Below are 24,444 nucleotides of genomic sequence, written 5' to 3'. Positions count from 1 at the left end.
TCCCAGTGGGAAGTTCTAGAGGCCCCACGTTCCTTTGGTACACGAGTATGCAGGCCCCCACGCAGCGGTGGTTTGGAGGCTAACGAGGCCCAGAGCAACAGGAGAATAAAGAACAATGCCACTGAGCGAAGATCCTGAAACTTAATCCTTCATCTAGAGGTTGTATCGTCTTCCCTGCTTGCCCTTGCACCGGCTCCATCTGTGTAGCTCTTTGCTGGACTACACACAGCTTTGCAAGGTTCGTTTTCATTACTTTGTTCTTTGGTGCTGCGTCTTCCTGTTTCTGCTCCCCTTCTGCCTGGAACAGCCTTTTGCTTCGCAAGGATCCTTCTTCTCTTAAAAACCTACTGTCCCAAATCTTACGCCTTTGACGAGGCACCCAGCTCTTCCACCTCTATTTTCCTCACACTTCTCTAACTTCCTAAGGCAAGTCTCTTGGGCCATGATCAGCATTCCTTATGCACCTTCTGAAACACAGCACAGTAAGAAAAAATACCATCAAAAATAGATCCTGCACAAAAATGGAGTAGTCCTAGCTTGCACCAGGCACCTTGAAGACCTTCATGTTTTGGTGGGATGAGACAGAATTACCCTTCCTCATGCCAGCAGGTGGCAATGGAGCATCTAGGAGGTACCACAGAGCTGTCCTGAGGGCGATCACGGGAACAGCAGACCTCCTGCTTACAGCCAAGCCCCCTCCCATGGCTGTGGAATTTAGAGAAATACTATACAGCAAGCCTTGGGACACAGGATGGTGAAAACGCTGGAAGCAGGCTAATGCTGTTGCCCTCAAATCTCCACTGACACTGTTTCTAAACTGTTTTACAATCAGATTGAATATAACGTGTAGTTACTGTGCTGCACCTGATGCTTTGTGAATGCACTCCTGATTTTATTTAGGATTGCATGATTTTTGGGAGCAGAACTATTTCTCAGCTTTCAAGAGCCAGTGCTTTTAACACTTTACCCGTTACGAATTTAAACGTGTTATTGAGTTTTTGTTTCTTCGACTCCAATGTTTGACCGTGAAACAAGCTCGCCGAGCCAGCACGCACGGGCAGAGCCAGTCCTGGTATCTGTCATGTTTGGTGCCCTCTTTGACAACGCCACTTGCTGGAAAGCAGAAGTGAAATCCTGTACGGGGATAACCAAGTCAAGCAACAGAAAACACTTGCTATTTTGAAGAGCAAATGCTGGGAGGATCTGCAAGGAATAACTAAAGGATTTTGATTTAGTAGATAAGCAATCAGAACAAAATAAAACATCTGAGTGATGCTGATGCAAGTCTATAATCAGTCAATCCTGAGAGCATCTAGGGAAGACAGTTTTTCCAGACATGGAACCTATAGGCAGTTTGGGAAGGGTTTTTGTATTATATTTATCAAAATCAGATTATCTTAAACTAAATGTTCCTTTTTTTCCCTTTCCTCCTTCGGTTAAAATGGGTTTAAGACGGTACCCTCTTTCAAGGCAACATTTCAAAAGCCACACAGAGCATGTAATAGTACCCCAGGAGATGCTGGGCAGCTCCTGGAGAATGGCAGTGACCTTAACTTCTATTGGCTGTAATAAGATTGAGAGCACTTGTCACCTCACGGAGCTGTGTCCTAAGGCAACATAAATGTTTCTTGTCTTTCCCTCAGGGATCATAGATTTTGCCTGAGTATTAATTAAAGATTGAGGGATATAAAGTGAAAACCCAGAAGACAGTCTCGCTATTTATTCCTTGATTAAACCGATTAAACACTTGTCTACTATGAAAAATCTATGAGCAATTTCAGAAGGCAGCTATCACTGGGAAGATTTATATAGCCAAACAGTGTGCTATATCACTGAAAATTGTCAACAATAAACAAATGGCCCAATCTAAAATAAAAACAGTAATAACAGTAGGATCTCAGCCAAGGCTGAATAAGCCCAAAGGTTTGAGTGACAGGATATGCAAACTTTTCACAGTTTCAAAGCACTACCTGAAATCTCTCTCACCCCGGTACTAGCCAACTGCAATTCCTCTCAAAGTGCTGGTTTAATACAAACTCACAATCCTGTGTCTCAAAGTGAACACCATATACATTGTGGTGCAGTTTATTTGCATCAGAGCATGCTCAAGGCTTATGTTTAAGCTACACACGTACTAAACCGAATCAAAGCTGGAGTGATGGCTTCAGATGAAGCACATACTGGAACACCCTTGCTGCACAGCATTCTGCTGCCGACGGCTTTCCCGAAACCCAGGGCGTAGCAGGACGACTGGTGGTGTAGGGCAGCGGTGTACGTGGCTTACTCCACAAGTGCCAAATCCTGCCCTTACAAAGGAAAACTTAGCAGGAGTTGGAACTTTCACATTTCCAGTCCTACTCACAGAAGTCACTAGAGAGGTGAGAATTAGAGCTTTGGTCACATCACTGTGAGAGTAGAATTACCTGGCAGAAGTAACAAAAATCAGCACACTGATTTCAGTGGGATTGGTAGGTCAAGAGCAAAAAAAAAAATCATTTAGCTTCACGTATTTTCTCACAGAAGAAATTTTAACAGCTGCCTCATATGACAGGCCAGAACCCAGACAGCACACAGTACCTGTGGAAGTTGAAAGAATGTTTCTCCATTTTGGTTCTTGATATTAAACAACAAACAACCTCTCAGGAAAAGAGATTGCTCAACCAAAAGCAGCTTAAGGTTTTAACATTCTTGTATTACAAGCTCATGTTATCATAAAATCCAATGCCAAGTTTCCTAGTTTTACATCTGAGATTATTTTCCTTATACTCATGCAAAATGATTTCAGTGAAAATCAGAGAAACTGAATTCTCTACAACCCAAATCTCTGGCAATAACTATTTTTAAACCTTAGAAATTATTTGGAATTTTCATCTGATCCCGGCCCTCTGTAGTCTTCATGAATTTTTACTTAGGAAAATGTCTTACACGAAATCATTGCTGTGCCTTTCAATAAGAAATCTTCCATCATGCAAGTGGCTGTGAAGGAAGAACAAGGGGGTGCAATTTTCAAAGAGGACTATTACTTCTGGATATATTTATGCCTAGTGACCAACTTGAGACACAGCACAGAGTCAGACACTTCAGATGGCAGGCATTAACACCGTGCAAATAAAAGTTCTGAGATGTCTCAGGTTGGTTATCCAAAACCCCAGAAGAAATATGTCAGGATTACCCAAATCCATATGGTTACGTCTGAAAGTGTTTGAACCGATGCTGAGCTGACGGATGCAGAGCGCTTTGGATTGTTATACGTTAAAAAGCACATGGTTAGTGCTGAGCTTTATTTAAATATTTGCAACTTCTTGTGACTATATAATTATTCTTTCCTCTATTTTCAGGTAGGAGGACTTCACGATGACAGGGAAAAGGAAACATTTTCAAAAGCAACCTCTATTTTTGAGTCACATGTAAAATAGGAAAGGTCCAATTTTAAGAGATGCAAAGTCATTGCATCTTCCTTTTAACTCCATGAAAAGAGTGCTCCATGTCTCAAAATACCCATTCACACTCACAAAAAGTTATTAAGATGAGGACACCTACGATGGTGATTTTGATAAATGAAAATTTTGGTGCAACCAACTTGCCTTCCACCGCACAGGGAGTGGGGAACCGAGCTGGTGCCGGAGTCAGGCCTGGGGGGGTGCAACCACACGCTCCATCCAGCAGATCAGGGTTTTTCTTAGTTTGCTGTTCTGAACTCACTGCAACTTGAGTGGAACATACAGAAGTTTCCTTTTAGATCAGCTCTGCTCTGATTTGAATTTCATTGAACTTGGTTTTTGCTAGGAAGGGCCACTCCAACCACTACTTAGACAACCTGCAGATAGCTACTATATTGTAACGTACTAGTATATACTGGAATGGGACATCAAAAGCAAAGCATAACACACCCTGCTATGTTGGGTTTTGGGTCCTTCTTTTGTAATGCAGTGGAAAGTGTAAAGTCAAAGGAACAGCTTATCAAAGGAACAGCTTTGTTTTTTTCAATTGAGCATGCACTAAGTAAAATCAACCGTGATTTATTTTCCTTCTATGATGATACCTTTAGCTCTAGTGCTATAAATCATCAATGTTTATACTACAGAAGTTCTTCATCTATCACACATGCTTTGCTATTCTTAGTTCAGTCATAAAATCATAAACAGTTTCTGCGAATGCCCAACTTTCAGTAAAATTAATGACGATTAATTTGCTTCCCAAGCAAACCCAAACAAAACAGAATGTTACAAATTATGTTAAGTACGATGTGTTGGCTTTCAAAGTGGAAGCCTGATCTGTTAGGTATTATTTCAAAAGCTACCAGAACACATTACGTGTGGTTTTTATTAATCTGTATTTTACAAGTACTGACTTTAGGCTCCTACTTAACATGAACTAAATTCTGTATCTACCAATGATATCTTCATTGCCAACCTTGTCACTCTGAAGCACAGAATGCTTCCATGTGAAACTTCTGATTCTGAGATGAACTGCTGAAAGACAACCCTAAAGCATATATTACTGTTTCCCTCTTGTCATAAGATAGAAAACATCACAGCCCCTAATACATCTAAAGGAAAAGATCTCCAAAGTTTAAAATACTTGGGAACTTTTACTTGTCTTTCAGGAAAATTTAAGATAAACGTTCTTGAGGAAAATAACAGTTAATGCGGAATAGTTGGAACCTAGTCCTATTAAAATGCTAGAAAAAGTGTGTTTACAGGGGCAAAATTCACAGCTGGTCCTTACAAACTGTATACATATGCAAGGAGTGGGTGGGAGTGGGAGGGAGAATAGCAAGGCCCTACCTAAATTTAGGTGCCAGTCTCATGATACAGAGCTGCCATATGTTAAAGGTGAACACAGTGGGAGGATGGAAGAGATTAACTATAATGGGTTTTCTGGGAAAAAAATTAAGTGTCCCAGCTACGGGTTTATTATACTGTTCCTATGTGATTCTAAACCACCAGTGTATAACCATTAATTAATTAGCATATATGACACTGCACTGGCAGAGCCGTTATGCACAGACACTTTCTCCTATTTTAAAATCAAACCCAGATGTTACTAATTCACAAAATCTGTTCAATGACAGAATACACTTTCTGTTCCCACTGCTGCAGTGCTGTAACTACCATGAGGACTTTTAATGCCAAAGCACACAACAAAAGTGAAATTTAGTTTTAATAGTGGTGACAGCACTTAGTAACCTCGTTCAGTGTTACACCTGAATGAAGCCTGGGCAAAACCAGCCACATGACTAGCTTTAAAAGTGAACAAGACGGCCTTTCTTTTACTTACAAAACTTTTCCCATCCTAATGCCTCCCAGCTGACTGGTAAGCGCATACATACACATCTGGGTGTAGGTGATACTTTATGGGGGCTCATTGGCCCCTTTGTTTCTGCAATTTACAGACAAAATGTCAATTTGGGACAGGAATTTCTATTAGAAAATCAGTAATTGAATTTCTTACAACAGAATAGCTTTAATCATCTAATAAGTAAAATTAATTAATATGAAACTTTTTTACCTTATTATGTGGGGTCTCTTCAATACACTGGTCTTCCAAGTTCAAGACAGACAATGGAAAAAAATGGAGAAGGTTCAGTGGAGGGTCACCAAGATGATTAGAGGGTTGGAGAACTTGGCATATGAAGAAATGTTAAAGGAATTGTGTTTAGTCAGCCTAGAGAAGAAAAAGCTCAGGGGGATGGGTGTCAAAAAAGTCTTTCAATACCTAGAAAGGTAGTTCTGAAGAAGAGCACTTTGCTCAAAAAGATGTATGGCAACAGAAAAGAAGCGATGGGCACAAGTTGCTTACGGGGAAATTCTGTCTAGATTAAAAAAAAATATTCTTCACTGTGAGAACAGCTAAACATTGGAATAGGGTGCCCAGATAGGTGGCAGAATCTCCCTCACTGGAAAAATTCAAGACTTGGTTTGACAGGGCTCTCGATAACTTACTCTTCAACAGATGGTTAAACGAGATGACCTCCAGACATCCCTTCCGATCTAGACCTCGCTATGATTTTATTCTGTGATTTCAGAACTGCAATGGACTGCTGAAAACCCTACTGGGCTACTGAATTGTCACTTTGGGCAAACGAGGTCAGAATCTGAACTCGACCAAGCTGGCTGATATGGACAGTGACACCAAATGTAGACCAGTGCGGAAACCAGGCACCAGTAACACATTCCTCTTACACATTAACTGATGGGGCATGAATCTGGTCTTATGTATGAATGACTGATTGTACTGCTACATGCAAAATAAAATACTGCTTGCCCTCTCCACTACTTGAAAGTATACCAGGTTATCTTAAAACATACCTGGGGCCAAATTCAACCATTACTCTCCAGCAGGAGGAAAGCACCGTTATAGCAGCAATGAAGCTTGTCCCTACCTTTGAGTCTACTGATGTGATTTTTGTGCTGGTAACTATTAATTTTTATTTATTATATTAAATTGTATTATATTATATTAGTAAGACACTTGATTTTGCTTTTTTCCCAATGCATACTGAGATGTAACTCAGAGACCCTTACATTACTATTTGCTATTTCACGGTAAACCTATACACATGACCTTAATGCCTAGCACAAAACCCTGTGAGTTTATGACACACCAGCAGTCTAAAAGGTAGTTTTCTCACACCTGCCAGTACTTTGTGACTGATCTTAGCAACCTGGTTGATTGGAAAGAATTTACTGAGACTGAAATGATTTCCTGAATAAAAGAGACCGTTTCAAAAATTGTTTTGAGGTGAGGATTCATGGACAAGATACAGCTTTCCCTGGTAGGTAAAGGGAGCTGTTCAGCCCCTTAGAAATATAGCCATGTAAATGTTTTATTCATGTCAGTTATTCACATAAGTGGGTTTTACTTTAGTGTGTAACACAAGCCAGCTGGTTTGCTTCTTTTAAACTCTGATTTCTCATGCACTTCATACTGCTACACCCCCTTCAGAGATATTTATGGAAATTTCTCAGCAAGCTGTCTCAAGCTTATGTGCTATTAAGATTCCATTCTGGGGTGTTTACTGCATTAGATTTATAACATATAGATTTATGGACTCAGCTACTTGATGGCCCAATAAAGCCTGTTGGAACTGAAGGCAACTACTAATTAAAATAATATTAGATTGTCCTCAACATCTTGTAAAACTGCTGTGGATTTCAACAGAGCCACTGCAGCTTCTATATAGCCTCACAGCCTAACTGCACAGTATGAAAACTGACAATTCACATACAAGATCAGTTTAATTGTGGCTACACTTTGGGAATTATGTTTTTCTGTTTGTATACATGGAAGTGGGCTAGTGCTGAAACACTGAAACACTCTTAAGCCCCTCATGGCTTTGGCGGTTCTAAACACTAATGAAAGGACTGAAATTCACAGCCAAAGAGAACAAGAAGGTTACACTAATAGTACCAGGGCTGCAAAGTATCAACTATTCTGCTAATCCCCCTTTAAACAATTAAGATTAAATCCCACTGAAAAGGATCAGTTGATAAGGTGCACCTCTAGTGAAGTTCCTTCTAGAAAGGGGTATTTTCAATGTTGGGTAGCGTTTTCATCTTGAAATCTCTACCATTCAATGTCAGGAACAAGGGACTTGTGCAACCCCTGCTCCTTGCTCTAAATAGTTAACTTTCTCTGACTTCATACACGTCACAAAGTGTAGTACGAGGTATGAGTTTTCAAGCATGCAAAAAACCCGGCTTACACTCTGTAAAGGCATTTGGAAACAGTGATGAAAGCAAAATAAGGAAACAGTTAAAATGAATACTAATTACCACGATGTCTTATTGCAATGCTCATTAATTCCATTCTAATGAACTGCATCTAGAGCTCTTAACACTACTTCAGCGTGGTGGCTTCATTCAGAACAGAAGTTTTTAGACAATGGTCATGAAAGGTGATCTCCTACCCGTCTCTGCAATTAAAAGACAGATTTTCCTTGCCTGCCACATAAAGACTGACATGTAGAACTTTACAGGACAGATTACACAGAAGGTAACAATGATGGAAAACCTGGGACACTATCACTTGTAATTAAAGGGAAGAACATTCACAAGTCATTAACAATCAAAGATCAACGCAAAAATTCCTGAAAAAGCTTCATGTGAACTAATGGATTCAAATCTGTAGTTTCAGCAAGTGCAGATAACATGCAAAACATCTGATGCTTTGTGCAAATTGGGCTTCCACCACCTAACTAGCTGAGATTCTACTGTTGCTAATATGCATCTTACTGTCACAGCAGCAATAGTTCAGCAGCCAAGTACAGAACTTCGACATTTCTTGTCCATATTCAGCAAATCTAGCTTTCTGCTGAGTTGTCAAGATAAATACTTTTGTATGAGCAGCACAGTAACAAAACCAGGGAAAAAAAAAAGGAGGGGGGGGGAATACTTCAAGAATGTGAGATTTCTTCTACTCAGTTTCTAAATTTTACTTGCCTTTATTGCTAGGTAATACTGTCTTCAAGTTCAGTTTCCAATTACACAACAGAATCCAGCATCCTCCTTAACTTTGCAACTGTCCTATAATGGCTCCCCGTGTCAACAGACAGGAACAGTGCTCTATTTTAATAGTTGTTCTTGTATTTATTTCCATGGCTATGAAACCGGCTTTGAGTTCACTTTCATTTCCTAAGTTATTTTTCTACAATTTTTTTTGGTATAAATCCCATATAGTAACCTACATCTGCCTGAAAAGGAAAGCCACCCTTTGATTACAGCTGGAATGCAGGATCATATATGGTGTGTTTGGAAAGCTCTGCAGAAGAAAACATGTCTGCTTTAATACATCTAGCTCGAGGCACCACGGGGTGAGTCAAGGACAACAGAGCAGTATGCTTGAAAAAAAAAAAGTCACTGCTTTTCTTGGCTAGCTAATACATAAACTTCACTGTTATTTACGTGATTTTTGTAAGAGTTGGGGATAAAAGTAATTTTATTTCACTGCAAAGAATTATTTGCTGCCCCTCCTGTCTTTTAGGAGACTGTGGAAGTCCACCTGCAAAACAGTGGCCCTTACAAGATTTAAACAATATGCAAGTCTTAGCAGCTAGAATAACTTGCTATTAATGATGATTCACGATATATATGGAATGAAGATGAATTATATTTTTCACCAATTCTGTCAATCTTTTAGAAGAGTAACACACACACCCCACCACCACCACCACCACCCCCTTATATGAATTAATTTTCCCTATATTCTGGAAAAAACAACAGCATACTGTACAAATAACTTCTTGAAGCTTCTGGGACATTCACCATGAGCTACTTTTTTTTTCATGCATTTTTCCTCCCGAATCAGAGAATACAATTGAAAAAAATAATCTTTCCTACAGAATACAATAAATTCCTATAGCTTTTATCAAGCATGTTGTTGTAAAAAAGCTTTCCATTCTCTACATGAAAGACATTAGCCGGATATAAACCATATTTTGGATTTGGTTAAAAGAATAATAAAATCTTTTTTTCTTTTTGTAAATAATCAATCTGCATTGCATTTTTTTCTTATATTCTTTCAGAAAAATGATCACTAAGGAATTTCCCCCCTCCCCCTCCCCAGACAATTACATCTCCAAATGATTAACTGCTTTTAAAGCCTTTGTAGAGGTTTTCTTTACGCTTTGGACACTGTTATATTGTAACATCTTATCAATGTCACCTTTCCTCTAGTCGCCGGAAAGTTCTGAAAAATGAATTTGTTTGCAATATCCCCCACAAAGCCACAGGTAACTCCTGACACAAACCTATTTTTCTGTATTTTTTTTTGGGGGGGTGCATAACTGCTTACTGTTGCAACATCTGTCCTGAACACCTGTCAGTGGAATTCATATTAGTTAATATAACTACTTCTAAGAAGCTGGATATGAAGAATATGCCTTTATCTTTGGCAACCCCTCAAATATGCAGAAAGTAAACCCTATGGAAACTGTAGGTGTAATTTTCATGGGGTAGACATCAAGAACAAAAGTAGTATGTATGCAAAATATGAGAGAAGGCTGTTGCACCTGCTGCAGCTTCAGTGGGATTATCAATGGAATAAAAGTTGCTTAACCTGTGGCCAGTGATGCTGTAAAACGTCAACATTCTGTGATACTCAAGTTAGTAAGCCTCCATTTATCCTCTGTGTGTAAAGTCTAGAGTAGAAATTTTTAAAAAAATTACAAAAAGGTCTAGAGGATAAAATGAAAAGTATAAAGTTCTTCTAAATGAATGGAATGGCAATTGGAAATCTCTCGATCATTTTATAAATGTAACCAGACACTTTCAGTCCTGTTCGTTCACCCTCTTGCAGGAACACAACAACTTATTCCCACACAACGGAGCAGGATATGACATCAAAAAACCCATCAGTAACTTTAGATTTAGGTGAAACCACACCATTAGCTTCTAAAAATCTAAAAGAATTCTAAGAATTTTTCCACTTCCCTGAAATATAAAGACATTTTAAAAAATAGATATTTATACTTGTAAACTATTTAGGGGACGAGATTATTTTTTTTCTTATCTCCTGGGTCCATTATAGGGTCAAACACGTAAGTGGGGAAGTTCTCAGTGATGTGGACTAGCATTTTCTAAGACATCTGAAGGATTGAGAGGGACAGTTGTCACTGATTTTCATTGGATTTGTGACTAAGCCCTCTAGGACCCTCTGGGCAGTGAAGTCACAAAAAGCAGAAAAGAACAAGTGATGTTGTAATAAAGACTTATATAAAACATATAACAGCTTTTGTTATTTTACTCATTTTCCATTAATTCTAGGTTTAAAAAAGTGTTTGATGTACTTTTATATCAACTCTGGCCCAGTTTTCCACAGAACTACTCACTTGATAAAATATTTGATTCCATCTGCTGTATAAGCTTCTTCCCATCCATAAGGCAGACCTAAGATGAAATAAAGAAATAAGATATCTGTCAAAGCTTAAGTGACACAAAGAATGTAGTTCTGAAATGGTGTAAGTTAGAGTGCTGGAATTTCAAACCATGTCATAAAAAGCTTATAAATGAATTCTTACTCTTTTCATAACAGGTAAGATAAACAATACAATTTAGTAAATATTTGCTGTGTTACAGAGCTATAAACCATTTGATGATACTTTTATTACTAGCATTTCTTTTATAGAAGCTGACAGTGTGGTCAAATTAGTTGCAGTTAACTCTTTTTTTATTATAATTTACACCTGTATGAAGTGACCAAAAATACTTCCCATGCCTGTGGTCCCCCAAGGTCTGTTTTTACAGAGGCTAATAACTACATGAGGGAGAAGTCTGGGCAGAATGAAATCCTCTGCTGTTTGGTTTATCACCAGCTTCTCTGTTTATACGTAATTCTTTGGGAATTTAGACACAAACTCCAAGATGCTTAGAGTCAGATTCAGAGAAAATATGTACAGCTATTTGTATGGATACTTACCTGTGTCTGCGTATCCTGACAAAGGTTGATTTACTAAATACATTGCTTAATTTTGTAATTTACACTAATGTTTCCGGGAGTTGAAGTATTTAATACTGCAATGTTTAGCATAAATTAAAATAAATAATTCTGAAAGGGTGCCATTTTTACATGCACTGAGAAACTGTGCTCTTTTCCCCTTTTGTAACTACTAGTCACGCTAATCTTAAAAACTAAAGTCTTGGACTTTGTTCTTAGTTTGAAAGGCCCCTCCATGAGAATGATGAGTAATGTTGGGTACTATGCTACACCACTTTAAAAATAAAATTTTCATAGCAAACCTTTAGCTTTTTAATTACTATTTGTTCAAAGTAAAGCCAACTGTTTGTAGGGTTGAAAAGTGTTGAAGAAAGAAGCATCAGTCATGTGCAAAAATGCTCCTGATGTATGGTTTTGCGATACTATACTGTAATGTATATAAAGGAAAGTGCAAGGTCCTGAAAAACTTCCCTTTTTTGGAGACTAGAAATATATATAAAAGTAAAATATGCATGGAAGATTGTTCTGGAAGTGCTTTAGCTTGAAAATCACCTCAAAATGTTAGTGCCTTAGGAGTTAAACTATTTTTGTTCAAGCCACAGTATATCGCAAAGACCAGCTCATTAGAACCATCTGTGAGACTGCTTTCGATATAAAACTTTTATTTGGAAAATGTGCTGGACTGCACGCACCATATGATCTTTGAAAGCTACTTCATACCAAGGAATGCCCTGAGTGCACACACATACATTTTTTGGGGAATTTCTTTCTTAAAAGGCTCATTTTCTTCTCTCTCATCATCACACCTTTGCCGCTAGTGTGGTCCTTTACTTCTTCAAAATATGGAAAGGGATAACTTCAGTTCTTAAAGATAAAGATTACAGCTACTGAATCATGACTTGGCATGCTGAAGCAGGTGCAAACCATCTGAGAAGTAATTATACCTGCAGGCATCAAGGGAAGAGCAACAAGTCTACCAGAACTCCAGGATTCTGGAAGGGAACTTGAGAATTGGTAATTGTAGAACAGCACCATTACTGTCTATTACAGCTTGAAAAGCAAAAAGCCCATTGGATTAACTTTTTTTTCCCCTTTCACTTTTACCCCGTATTAGTCACTTATCTCAGGCTTCTTCCCATTTTCAGTTCAGAACAGATCTATACAATCTGTTCCTCAAAACATGCCACCTACTACCTTTCAGAGAGAATAAGCCACAGCTACTTCCCTTTAGATACAAGGTAGCTGCTGCGTAACAGTTTTCAGGCTCTTACTTCATCATGAGGGAAGGAAGAAAAGGGTATTTTAAGTTCTAACTATGCTAGACACGATCACTGGTTCTTCCTTCCTCTCCCACAAAAGATGGGACCTTTATTTAACAGGAATATTTTCTAATGATCTAAATGGCAACAGCATTCACCCTTCAGTTGCTTCCGTCTGCCCTGGCCTTTCCTCATTCCTGCATGCAAACACATATCCAAAATAAATGACAAACGGATTTGCTCAATTATGAATAGAACGTCAGCATCTGCTCTGCGCTCACACAGATCCCCTATATCACCTGTTTCATTCATCAATGATAATTACACATTTTTCACTAGGAATGTGATTAAAATGATGCCTTTTTTTTCACCCCTAAATGAAGAACAGGATGCAGGTAGCAATCATAACCGATGCTCTGTATTTTTTTCTTAACCACAAAAGACTATGCTTTTCAAAAAAACTGAGCACATTTATCATCTATAAATGAAGCCCTGGAGATATCTCCAAAGCACTATTTGCCTCCTTGACTTTACACGCATTAGATGGTGTATCCTACCTACCTACTCTTTGCGTGCCTCAAAGTTCCACCTACATCTGTAGGGTTTTTAATGCCTTTATTTTCCACATTTTTAATCTTTCTCCACTAGTTTTCCACTGCTGTTCCCTTTACTCCTTTCCTTCACGGTTAGATTTGTACTTATATTTCTTGGTATTTCCCATGGTAGCCAGGCGGCTCTCATGTTTTGCATCGTCTATTTCCCTAGACATCGTCTTCACTTCCTTCAAGCTCACTTTCTCCATGAATCATTCATAAGTTGATCTACTTCCTAGTGCTCTATTTTTTCACACCCTCCAGGGTCAGATTTGTTGCCTGTCCTAGTACTTGCTTTGAAAGGCTGCAAAGCTCTCACCTGGAGTAAACAGGAGGTAAAGGAGCTCAAGCAGTCAAAAATATAATCTGGAAGACACAGGATTTAGCCTAGATAAACTCTGGCAGTCTCAGGTTGCCTACATATTTATCATTTCTTCTGTGAATTGCTACAGTCTTTGATGAAACTTCATAAATAATATATCTTGGTTGCAGTTGTCTGCATATATCATCTTTGAAGAATTACAGATTTACAATATTTAAAAATAATTTCTTATCAGCAGAATATACAGGGCTTCTTGCCATTGAAGTATTTGTGATTATTTACCTTTTGCAAGGTAAAGAAGAGGTAAAACTGCAAATGTAATTACACATGCAAAAGAAATGGATACAGCCCAAAGCACCATTTGCCCAAATAGAATAAACAGTCTCCTGAGAGTGCATGTTAGCCAAAATACATTATAACCTACCATTATTTTGTTCTGAGTATATGCATTTAATTAGGGTTAATGCAAAAGAGATTTCTGTAATTCCATGCGAAAACCAAAAAGAGCAAACCACTTGCTGTTGTATGTCTACCAGTAAGTACCCTTGCAGCTGGTCACAGAGCAGCAAGGCAGTATCCCTGGGGACTGCTTGCCTCCTCAGCTGCAAGATGCCTGCTCTGATAACCACTATTGTAAAGTTAACATTATATAAAGCAGAAAGGCAATGAAACCCTAAGGCAAACAGAATTTTCCTGCTGCTTGATACAGTGTGGATCTAATCGATCTTTATCACTTCCTTAGGCTTGCAGGACAAAGAAAAAACACAACGACTTAGCTGGCTGCAGTAAGTAGAAAGATAAGCATCAGCCCTCACTAAAAACTTGCGTGAAGCAACAGACATGTAAGATTTTGCCTACTGTTTCCAAGACAGAATGCATCTACCCTCCCTCAATAAAAGCTGCACATAGCATGATCAAAGTATATCCCTAAAGGAAGAAGGGGGAAAATACAGATATTAGGAAAAAGCCTCATTTTACTGGGCAGTTATCAAACCTAGAAGCCATGCAGTAATGTACTTGGATGTGGGGTTTTTTTTCCCCAATAAGTTAGTTAAAAAAACATTAAAGCAAAAGAAATGTGGAGATCAGCAGATGAAACTAATAAAAGCAGATACCATAGCATGAATATTCAGTTGACTCAAAATTGAGTTACTTCCCCAACATCTAAATACCACAGTCCAAATTTTTTTATTTTTCTTATTTTCTGATCAAAACATTCAAAAGAAATGAGAGATTTAGAGACTGTAGTAAGAATGGCTCAAAAATTTACTCTTCACAAGGATTCTATCTAGATTTGGCCTAAGTGGGACTATTTAGATGCTTCAAGATAAGTATGTTAAGTGCTTTATTTTGGCCTCAAGGCCAGACTTTAAAACCTTGTTTCCATTATAAGCAGTCACACAGACATTACTGATGCATTTGAAAAGAGAGCTTAGGGATAGCCACCTACCAGAGTTGGTAATCTCACCCTAAAAACTCTTTTGTGAAGCATAAACTTATTTTCAGTAGCATTCATAGCTTCGTCATCCACCATCAAAAGGATGTCTGGCTACAGTTTGTCTCCTGTTGGGGCTAAACAATCTTGTGGCTGTATCATTAAACCACCTCGTCTGGAATTAATATGAAGTATCAAGCTAAAGGGATGTAATATCTATCTGGAATTCAAAGGCCACACAGTACAAGCCTTCAGTTTCACAATGAACACATTCTTTGACCAACAACAGAAACAAGGACACCTTTTTTACATATCCTTTTACCTAGCTTGACTTTTCTAGTTATACATGTTTTTTTAAGACAGCATGAGCTAGCCCAGAACTGCCCTTTGTTTATTTCCTCATAGTTTATTTGTATTTAATAATAGACTCTCAAAAATGACAATGCTTTTTAAGAAACAGGAATTACCTACTAAAAGTATTTCTGATACACAAGATTTGCTAAAGGACATTATAAACAGTTGTCTCTGTCACTTGATAAAGGAGGTTTTGAATTCTGATCTTTTCAATATCCACCATCTACAGCTCTTACCAACATTTAAACCTGCCTCATGTGGCCTCACTGATAATGCAAAATTCATTAGCCAAGATCCCTCATGCCTTTGGCTCCTCTCTTTGAGCTTTCTGGGCAACGCAGAGGATGGAAAGCTCCATCCATCTGACTTGCTGGTTCTGAGTTATCTGGTCTTGGATTCTGAGCGCTACTGGAATACGGGAATATCCCAGATGTGAGACTAGAGGTATCGTATGATGTGAGGCTGGCAGAGGAACTCCTCTGTGAGTTACACAATTTGACACAGCTAAAGCAAAAATTTGTACAGAAATATGCAGCCTTGTTTGTTGACTGTATTCAATGGGGTGCAGGCATAAAAAGGCCCTTCATTTTTTGAGGCTGTCTGTAACATATACTGTATTTTAATGCTTATTTGTGAATTAAGTATAAAACCTCAGATTCAAAAATCCAGCTTTCAGAAGTGACTATGTACTTCTGGCATTTGCTTGTGTGCCACTTTATTCTTTAGACCATTTTGAGTGCTCTTCCCACGAACAAATGTGTTTCATTTTATGAATAATACTCTGCTAAGGGGACATTCCTTTCTTTCACATATCAAATTCCATTTTAAAGCAATTGTGCTTTTCCTTTTGTTGTTGGCAATTTAATAAAACAAAGATGGAGTAAGTAGTTTTCAAGTAGAGACATCTGGGAAACACTAGCAACTGAAATTTATGCTAATTTAAGGTATGGTTGGCAGATTGGCTCGTCTCCCTTCAGTCTTGTTCCTAGAAACCATGCTTCAGGAAAAACATTTTTCTTACTTTGGATATTCAGGGCACGCTGAAAGATGACCTTGTGTTTTCCCATTTCCTATTAATCATAAAATACTGACCCATCTCTGTTGGCAAACTCAATCTCTTATTAAAACACTTATCTCAAGTTACAATTTAGAATGAGAGTTATAAAATCGTTCACTTCTTGTGCTGAAGGATTATATTGTCAACTTCAAGATATTTACGGTAATTTTGACATTACAAACTGTTACAAATGTTTTTCTTGTACTCTAATACTTGCCTGTGAATAACTTGGTACAGTTAATTAGAAACAGTAAGGATATAACAGAAATTGTAGTATGTGAACAATGACCAGTTAACTGACTAATTTAAGGAAGTAAGAATGACCTCAATTAGTACATGTGACCAGACATTACAGTAGACATACTGCTTTCCTAGCTAACGCATACGAAGTCCAAATCTAGAACAGACTCTGCCCAGCATGTGCACTTTATTTCTTCAGAAATAAGTGAGAGCTGTACTCATCCAGCAATGAGGTTGCTGCTACGGGTCTTCAAGGATGAAGACTTACCTTCCTGAAACATTATTTTTAAAATGTGCCTTTTCACAAGCTGAGTATTTGAGACACTGTGAAATGACATATTTTTCAAGTAGAGACTAATATTCTCGTTTCAAATAAAGTTTTAGGTAATGTAGGATTCAAGCAATTTCGAATGTTACTGAAATGAGAAGCAGTCTTAGCTGATGCTCATTTTTATTCATGCAGGTTACTAGTGAAAGTAAAAAATAAGCACAATGCACTTAAAGGCAATAAAATAGTTTCTTCTGATTACTTGATGGCAAACGTGTAGAACCAATTATACAGCAACAGCAGAAGTCACTGGAGCCTGCAGTACATACTTTACAGTAACATCACTATAGAATATTCTGACTTTTAAAGGGAGCGGGAAGAGTACAGCAAATTAAGGACTGAGCTGTCTGCGTCACCAAATAGAAACTGTTCTTCTAAAGGACACTTTTGTGGGAACAGGGAAGGTAAGTAAGCCACTAGCAGCTGACAAAAGACACCATCAGCTTTGGGGTTAAGTCCTCCTTTTAGCCCAGAGGTAAACCAGAAGATTCATGCCCTTACCCACTGTCCCAGGCTGGAATCTGAGCATCTACACCAGCTACTGATGTGAAACTGGGAGCGGCTCTTAGCATACGAAGAGCTGAAGGAGGACTGCATTCCTTGAAATGCTGACATGAAAGGAATTCCACGTACTACTACTGATTACTATTTTTGTAACTTAATCACCTTGCAGAAAAAGTAATTATTCAGCAACTTACATTGAAAAAACCCAAGATTATTATTTCAATATGCTTATAATACAATCAATATGTATCACATCTGCCTTACGCTGTCTTTTCACAGAACACACATTTGATAGAAGTTCAACAAGCAATTTTGAGGCGGCCAAGATACTATTAAGCAGAATGTCCCTCAACATTATAGCTATTTTAGTCACGGATATGGTAGGTTTGTTTAGTCATTAGGTCAGGAGAGCATATGCCCTCAAAGGTAAGGTATAATGAAAGCACAGAGGAATTTAACACTAGCTCATTCCGAACAAACACTGGATTTTGCATGATCTACTGGCTTTTATTATTTGCTTTTTTAAAACGCATTTAACATACTGATTATCTGGCCATTATTTTTGTATTATTCTCCTACACGGCTTCTTACTTAAATGCTACTGGCTGCCCAGTGAAAACACGTAAGAATGTAGTGACCACCCCCCATATTTCTGTTTATTGTGGTTGAAGAATCTGTGGATAGGGCGGAGGCAATACAGAAAATTAGAAAACTGCAGAATGCAGAAATCTACCTCCTTCAGAGAGAAGGCTGCAAAGAAAAAAACCAAAAAAACCAACCAGTGCTACTTATCCCCTGGTGGCTCCCATCTGCTTTAGTTTGCCAACTCAAAGATGTTTCATTTTATGTTAATGTTAAAGGCTGCAGTAACAGTCTCAATCAGTGACACAGCAAGAGAAATACAATACCCAAGAACCATGCAAGTAGTAGTGCTCCCTCATAAGGTCTCAAAAATGGTAAGCATGCTTCCCATTACATTTTTTTCAGTTTCACCCAGCTTTAAAAAAATATTTCTTTCTATGAATTAATTGCAGGGTTTTTTCTATGCTCATTCAGTATTGACTATTAACATGATGCTGTCTATTTGTGATTTGTCAAGAACACATTATTATTTCCAGGGCTGACTGAATACACTACAATTTACAAATCAATTTTTGAGGCCTATTTGCATAATTTAATTTGAAATTAGTTTTGTTTATACCTAGGAATCACAAACTGCTGAAGAGAAGACAGAAAACATTATTATAGAATTAGGGAACTGGTCCATAACTGGGGAATTCTACACAAATGCCATGTAGGCTAAAAAAATAAGTTACATTCATAGAAGTACCCCCTTGAGAACATTCTTGTTCTGAATTGGTACAATCCACTTTCAACTGATTAAAAAGAATCTGGAATAACACATTTTTATTCCAGAAATACAAGCCTCTGCACATGGGGCATTCACCACCAGGACTAACTAGGCAAATCGAAATAGCCTGGAATATTTCACTCTGTGTCCCAGCTCTAAACCAGTTCTTTTTTTCCTCAGTTCCCCTACTCTCTTGCTCCCACAATTACTCTGTCCTGGAATTCATCCATCTTCTCCTTTCCTTACTCTATCAACTTCTCTTGTCACCATCTATTGTGCTATCCACCCACTTCCATCACTGTCATCTCACATTGCTCACTGACGCATGTGATCGTTAAATATAAGTTTAATTAGAAAGCATTCATTGGTAACAAATTATAATGACTGTCTAAAATTAGAGTTGAGCAGAAATTGTCTGAGATCTAAAAAGCAATAGTATTACATGATATGCCTTTCCTGCTAAGTAATATCTTACTTTTTTGCACTGATGATGAAATTAAACTGTGCAGGGGGCTGGCATGAACCACCTACAATTGAGAGACACAGAACTACTCTCTGCTGAGCTCACTTAAGAATAAGTACAGACCAAAGTCGTATTTTTCCCTTTTGAATCAAGAATTGTAAAAATACATTAACACAAGATATCCTTTTAGCCCATTAAAACATTGCAGCTGAAGAAAGGTTTTGTGTACAGAAAGACATGACTTTAAAGCCAGCATATTCTGAAAAGAATGTCAAAAGTTCTTAGAAATTAGGAAACCTTTCCTTTTTCTGTTATAAATCCCAAGTGAAGAAAAATGCACCACGTGCCTAAATTAGCATACTTTATTCTACCTTAACTGTAAAGGAATCAAACGTAATACCCATAGCAATCACTAGTGCAAGGCAAAATCTCCATCCTTAACTCCCAGTTAACAATGCATATGCTTTACAGGACAAGGTAAGAGATCTAGTACGAGACTTAGGCACATTTTGTACCTCATTTAGGTCTCCTTCATAAGCACCAAGCGATTATGTTTTCCTCTTGCAAACTCTCCTTAAAATATACTTTTCAAAAGCTTCCTATATCATTCTTGGCAATCAACTTTCTCTGTACTTCTTCCCATTTAAATTCTCACACTTGCGCACCATATATGTCTAAGTAACTCTGCTAGCCCTCAGCTTCTCACTCCTACCTACTGCAAAAAAGTGAAAAAATGTGACAACTGAGGGAACTGACAGAAAAGCACACCAACCCTCTTAAGGCTGATCGCTTTAGCATACTCTGACATTCGAAACAGAGGTCTTGATCATCCCCCTGCCAGCTCTCCCAGGATGCTCACAGTTGTGGAGCCACAGAAAATTAACTCAGCATTAACTGCACAAAAGTACGCACAAGTCCTTTGATTCAGCTCCATACGGTTATGGCTGGTTTAGTTTTTGGTACCTGAAATAACGAGCCAGTTGCTGCCTGGCTGGTGTGCACAGGTACCCGCAGGGAGACGTTGGGTTGCCCACTGCTCCCAATAACCAGCCAGCTACGTCTGAAATGCGCTTGCAGCTCAGGAGAGGGATGTCAGCCTTGAGTTCGAGGCACTGATCTGGAACTGAGAGGGACCTCAAGGTTCAATTCCTGTCCCACCTGTATATTTCCTCTGGCTTTAAGCAATGTGAATCTCCTTTCTACAAAATCCAGAAGTTTTTTTAATTCTCCCCTTATGCCAAAGCATCATACTATAATTAAAGATTAACATACCAAAATTCTAAGCATTATGTCAACAGAAATTAATAGAGGGACCATTTAGGAAGTATTTACCATCCAGTAAAATCATTGATGCTGGAGAGTTTTGACTTCAGTCTCCATAGTTACCAAGAGGAAGTACAAGTACAACTTGTATGGGAAGAGGCACAAAGTCAATTAATTTTTTCATACCAGGGTCACAGTATGAACTAAACGAGTCCCTAAGACTTCTGAAGGTCTGCTCTTTCATGAAGTCTTCCTTCAGAGATGCTGGAAATTAACCTAATGAGACTGCACTAATCTTGTTAGCTCATCTGCATTTTAAGGTATAATAATATCACTTACTTGTTTTTCATTATTAAAATGTTTTGATTTGAAAGTCGGTACAGACAGTGCCTATTCAAAAGCTGACTCATCTCTTCTCATTAAAGGTAAGTGAATGGAGAGAGAATAAATTGCTTTTCTAGCAGCAGCAACAGAGCTCTGAAATCTAGGTCACATTGAAGAGCTGTCTTTAAAGATTGAATTGTCTTTTTCCTTGCTGTGAAACATTGGGAATAACATAACCATGTTCAATCACCAATAAATTAGCTAGCAACTTGTTCATAAATGATACTTTAAATGTATTTTTTTAATTCGATCAGACTATAAAATATTCCATCCTTAACAGCGTCACCTTTTATCTAGCTTCTCTGCTTCGACATAATTACTGTAATGTTCTGATTCTCGGACAGGAAATTAACAAGTGGGGTCTAATTGCTAGGTCCTGTAACAATACCCACTAGTAAGACCAGTCAGGTGAAAACAATGTCATTCCTCACTCGCATTCAACAAAACATGGTTTTAGTCCAAGTAAGGAGGATAAATCAGAAAAATATGTAAGTTCAGGGATAAATCAGGATTGAAAGCCCACTTGTAAATGGACATTTCTTTGAAATGTCATTGAAAGACAGGATTAGACTTTTGTTAAGAGCTTGACTAATTCGATCAAATGTTTGAAATAAATAGCGTGCAATTCAGTAAAGACAAAAGCAAAGCCCTACCCTAGGTGTGAATAATCAGTTGCACAACAGCAAGTGGTTTGGGTTCAGCCTTCAAATGCTTCAAAAGCCTTCAAAAAGGCTCTGGAAATACAGGAAAGCCCAAACTTCATATGAATCAATAACCTCCGGCTATCAGGGAAAGGGAACACTATTTGGGGACGTAAGAGCTGCTGTGCTACATATTAAAGCAAACACACGTACTATTCCATTTTTGTCTTCTACAGGAAGGTTCCAACTACAGAACTCAACACAATTTTGATGAATTGGAGAGAATTCAGAGAAATAAAAGGGTGAAGAAATGGCTAGAAGACATGCTATGTAAAGGAAAAAATGACCAAACTGGTATTAGTTCATTTTGGGGAACAGAAAACAGAATGGAGACATGATATGGTCTTCAAACATGTTCAAAGCTGCCACAAAGGAAAGTAGCAGAGTATTTTCAATAAATATAGGAAGACACGCAGTAATGGGCTTAAACTGCAATGAGAACAATCTAGGCCAAAGGAAAAGCTTTCTAATGCCAAAGATAATTAAGGATGGGCACAGTTAGCCCACAAAAAATGTAGAATATGCTTGACAAATACCTGTTTGGATTAATGCAGATATAAGTCATGGTGCTGGAGGCAGGTGGATGCACTACTTAACTGCTGGAGGTCCTTTCTAGCTGCAACTTTTCTGATTCTTTGGTGGTAAAATACTATGTGGATGTTAGTTTTCTAAACTTTTGTATAATTTACATTACATGCAGAGATCTCTTCTGCTTCCCATCTGCAAGGCATTTTTATGTCTTGTGCTCATAGGAGTAATGCATTTTAATTATATTATGCACCAAACTACTCTTTGCTTGTCTCCTCCTTTGTATTTATTGTAAAACCAAACCAACCTGGCCAAGGAAATGGGCTTTACAGTATGTTTTTTCAGGCTTGTCAGACAGCACCTGAACTCACACCCCAATAATAATACTAAAACCAAACCAGACCACCACCACCAAAAAGACAGCCAAAGGTGAAACCGTGGAAGATTTTTGCTGTCTATCTACTACTTTTCTAACAAACTATTCAGCCTTCATTTGGCTTCACTGGCCTTATTTATATAACATTATAGGCACTGCTTTTCAGTGCAGGTATGCACTTCAATACTGCTGTTTCAGCAGTGGTGATGCTACAGCTCAGTGGTCTCACATGTTTAAATCAGAGATCACTACCCAGCCTCAAAAATTCTCATGATTATCATAATGAATCCTGTAATGAGAAAGAATGTAAAAGTATTAAGGTTCTGTAGACAAGCTGTAAATCAGGTGTAAGAGTTTTGTGGTTCAGTGGCTGTTGACAAACTACAGCTTGGAAACCACAGCTATAGATCCAAATTGCTTTGAAATATGTGGATAACCATGCATACAAAAATTAATTTGGATCAAGCAGACAGCACTGAAATACAGCATCAAGTAGTATCAAAATATAAAAAAAGGCAATAAACCAAAATCAGTAAAACTTTTGCAGGAAACTTTAATGGAGGCTATGGCTGTCTGTTCTTAACTCTGTACTTTCTCATTAGTCATTCTCCTTTTCTGATGAAGATTTTAAGAGGGTAAGACAGCGTAAGGGTGCTACTTGACACTGTTCCACAGGCAAAGCACCAATTGACATTTTTGTTCAGTGAAAATGCACTGCATAAACATACAAAGTAACGACAAACCAAAACCAAACGATTTTTTTTATAACTAACGAACTTGTCAGTTATCTAAGAACTCAGAAGAATATTATCTATATTGTAATAGATTCTAGCAATATAGGTTACCATCCAAGGAGGAAAAAAAGCTGCTTTCAGGATTTCCTATCAATATGACACCTAGTGAGAAAAATAATTATTAAATTTAGGAGACTTCTGTTAAATCCTTGCTTTTTTTTTTTTTTTTTTCTTTTTTCTTTTCTATGAATGAGTCAGCTGCTTCATGGCTTGAATTCCTTTTAAAATGGGGATTATAATTTTAATCAGGGTGTATAAATTATGTAAATAAAGCAGGTCATATTAGATTTACAGACTAAAGAACGGACTTGTCTCACAGGTCTAGTGCTCCATTTTTAATTTCCATGCCCACTCATTTTAACTTAATTTATATTGGAAATATTTTAAATATTATACACTATTACATTTCTGAAGTGGATGCGATGAAATATTTTCAAATTCTTGGACAGATCTCCTTTTTGGAATTACAACTCTTCATTTGTATCTACCATGCAGGCAACATTGGAAATTTAAATGATTTGCAGAAAAATTCAGTCTTGCTGCAAGTAAACAGCTATGTAGAATAAGGTTTTAAATTCTTGACTGTGTCCTTGTAAAACTGTATTAAATATGCTTGGATTTTTTTGGGAGGATTAGAGAAATATTTTTCCTGTTATGCAACTTTGAATTTTAATTTTTCTGAAAGTACGTAAGTTGTTCAACTTTGGGTTTCTTACTGTGATCTGATCTGCGGTGTGTCTAAAGAGCTGCTGATAAGCCAGCAGTTTTTTAATGAAACATTCTCATTTTCAGAATGAGGCAAAAATTCAACGATGTCCATATTACAGGGCAAAAGGGATCCACTTCTCATCTCATGTGTATTATGTATTGAAACAATTAAAATTAAGTCAAGGGTTATTCTCAGTTTACATCATTGAAGATATGAAAGGAAAATTACTACGTTCTATTTAAATTCCCAAATTATATTCCTGTGTGCACTAGCAAAGTTTTCAGATCAGTAAAGAAATGTGGCTACTCCGCAAATTAATTAAAATACCACATTAAAATTTCTTGCTA

At 37.8% G+C, this 24,444-nt stretch overlaps 1 protein-coding gene across 11 annotated transcripts in view; it reads right to left on the bottom strand.

Annotated features, from left to right (window-relative positions):
• STXBP4 (syntaxin binding protein 4) overlaps positions 1-24,444 on the bottom strand; it is a 76,287-nt gene that overhangs the window by 7,739 nt on the left and 44,104 nt on the right. For 9 of the 11 annotated variants that reach the window (XM_055725987.1, XM_055726000.1, XM_027808192.2 and 6 more), the window contains one exon: positions 10,832-10,889. In XM_055725987.1, coding sequence (XP_055581962.1) covers positions 10,832-10,889 — 58 coding nt within the window. Of the gene's footprint in view, positions 1-2,048; positions 3,708-5,511; positions 5,544-10,831; positions 10,890-24,444 lie in introns of those variants that run through there. The other 2 variants (XM_055726019.1, XM_027808193.2) reach the window with 2 other exon arrangements.

This window comes from Falco cherrug, chromosome 1 (genome assembly GCF_023634085.1).
Source record: "Falco cherrug isolate bFalChe1 chromosome 1, bFalChe1.pri, whole genome shotgun sequence".
NCBI lineage: Eukaryota > Metazoa > Chordata > Aves > Falconiformes > Falconidae > Falco > Falco cherrug.
Note: the sequence above shows the minus strand (reverse complement) of the source record. Positions and strands in the feature narration are given on the sequence as shown.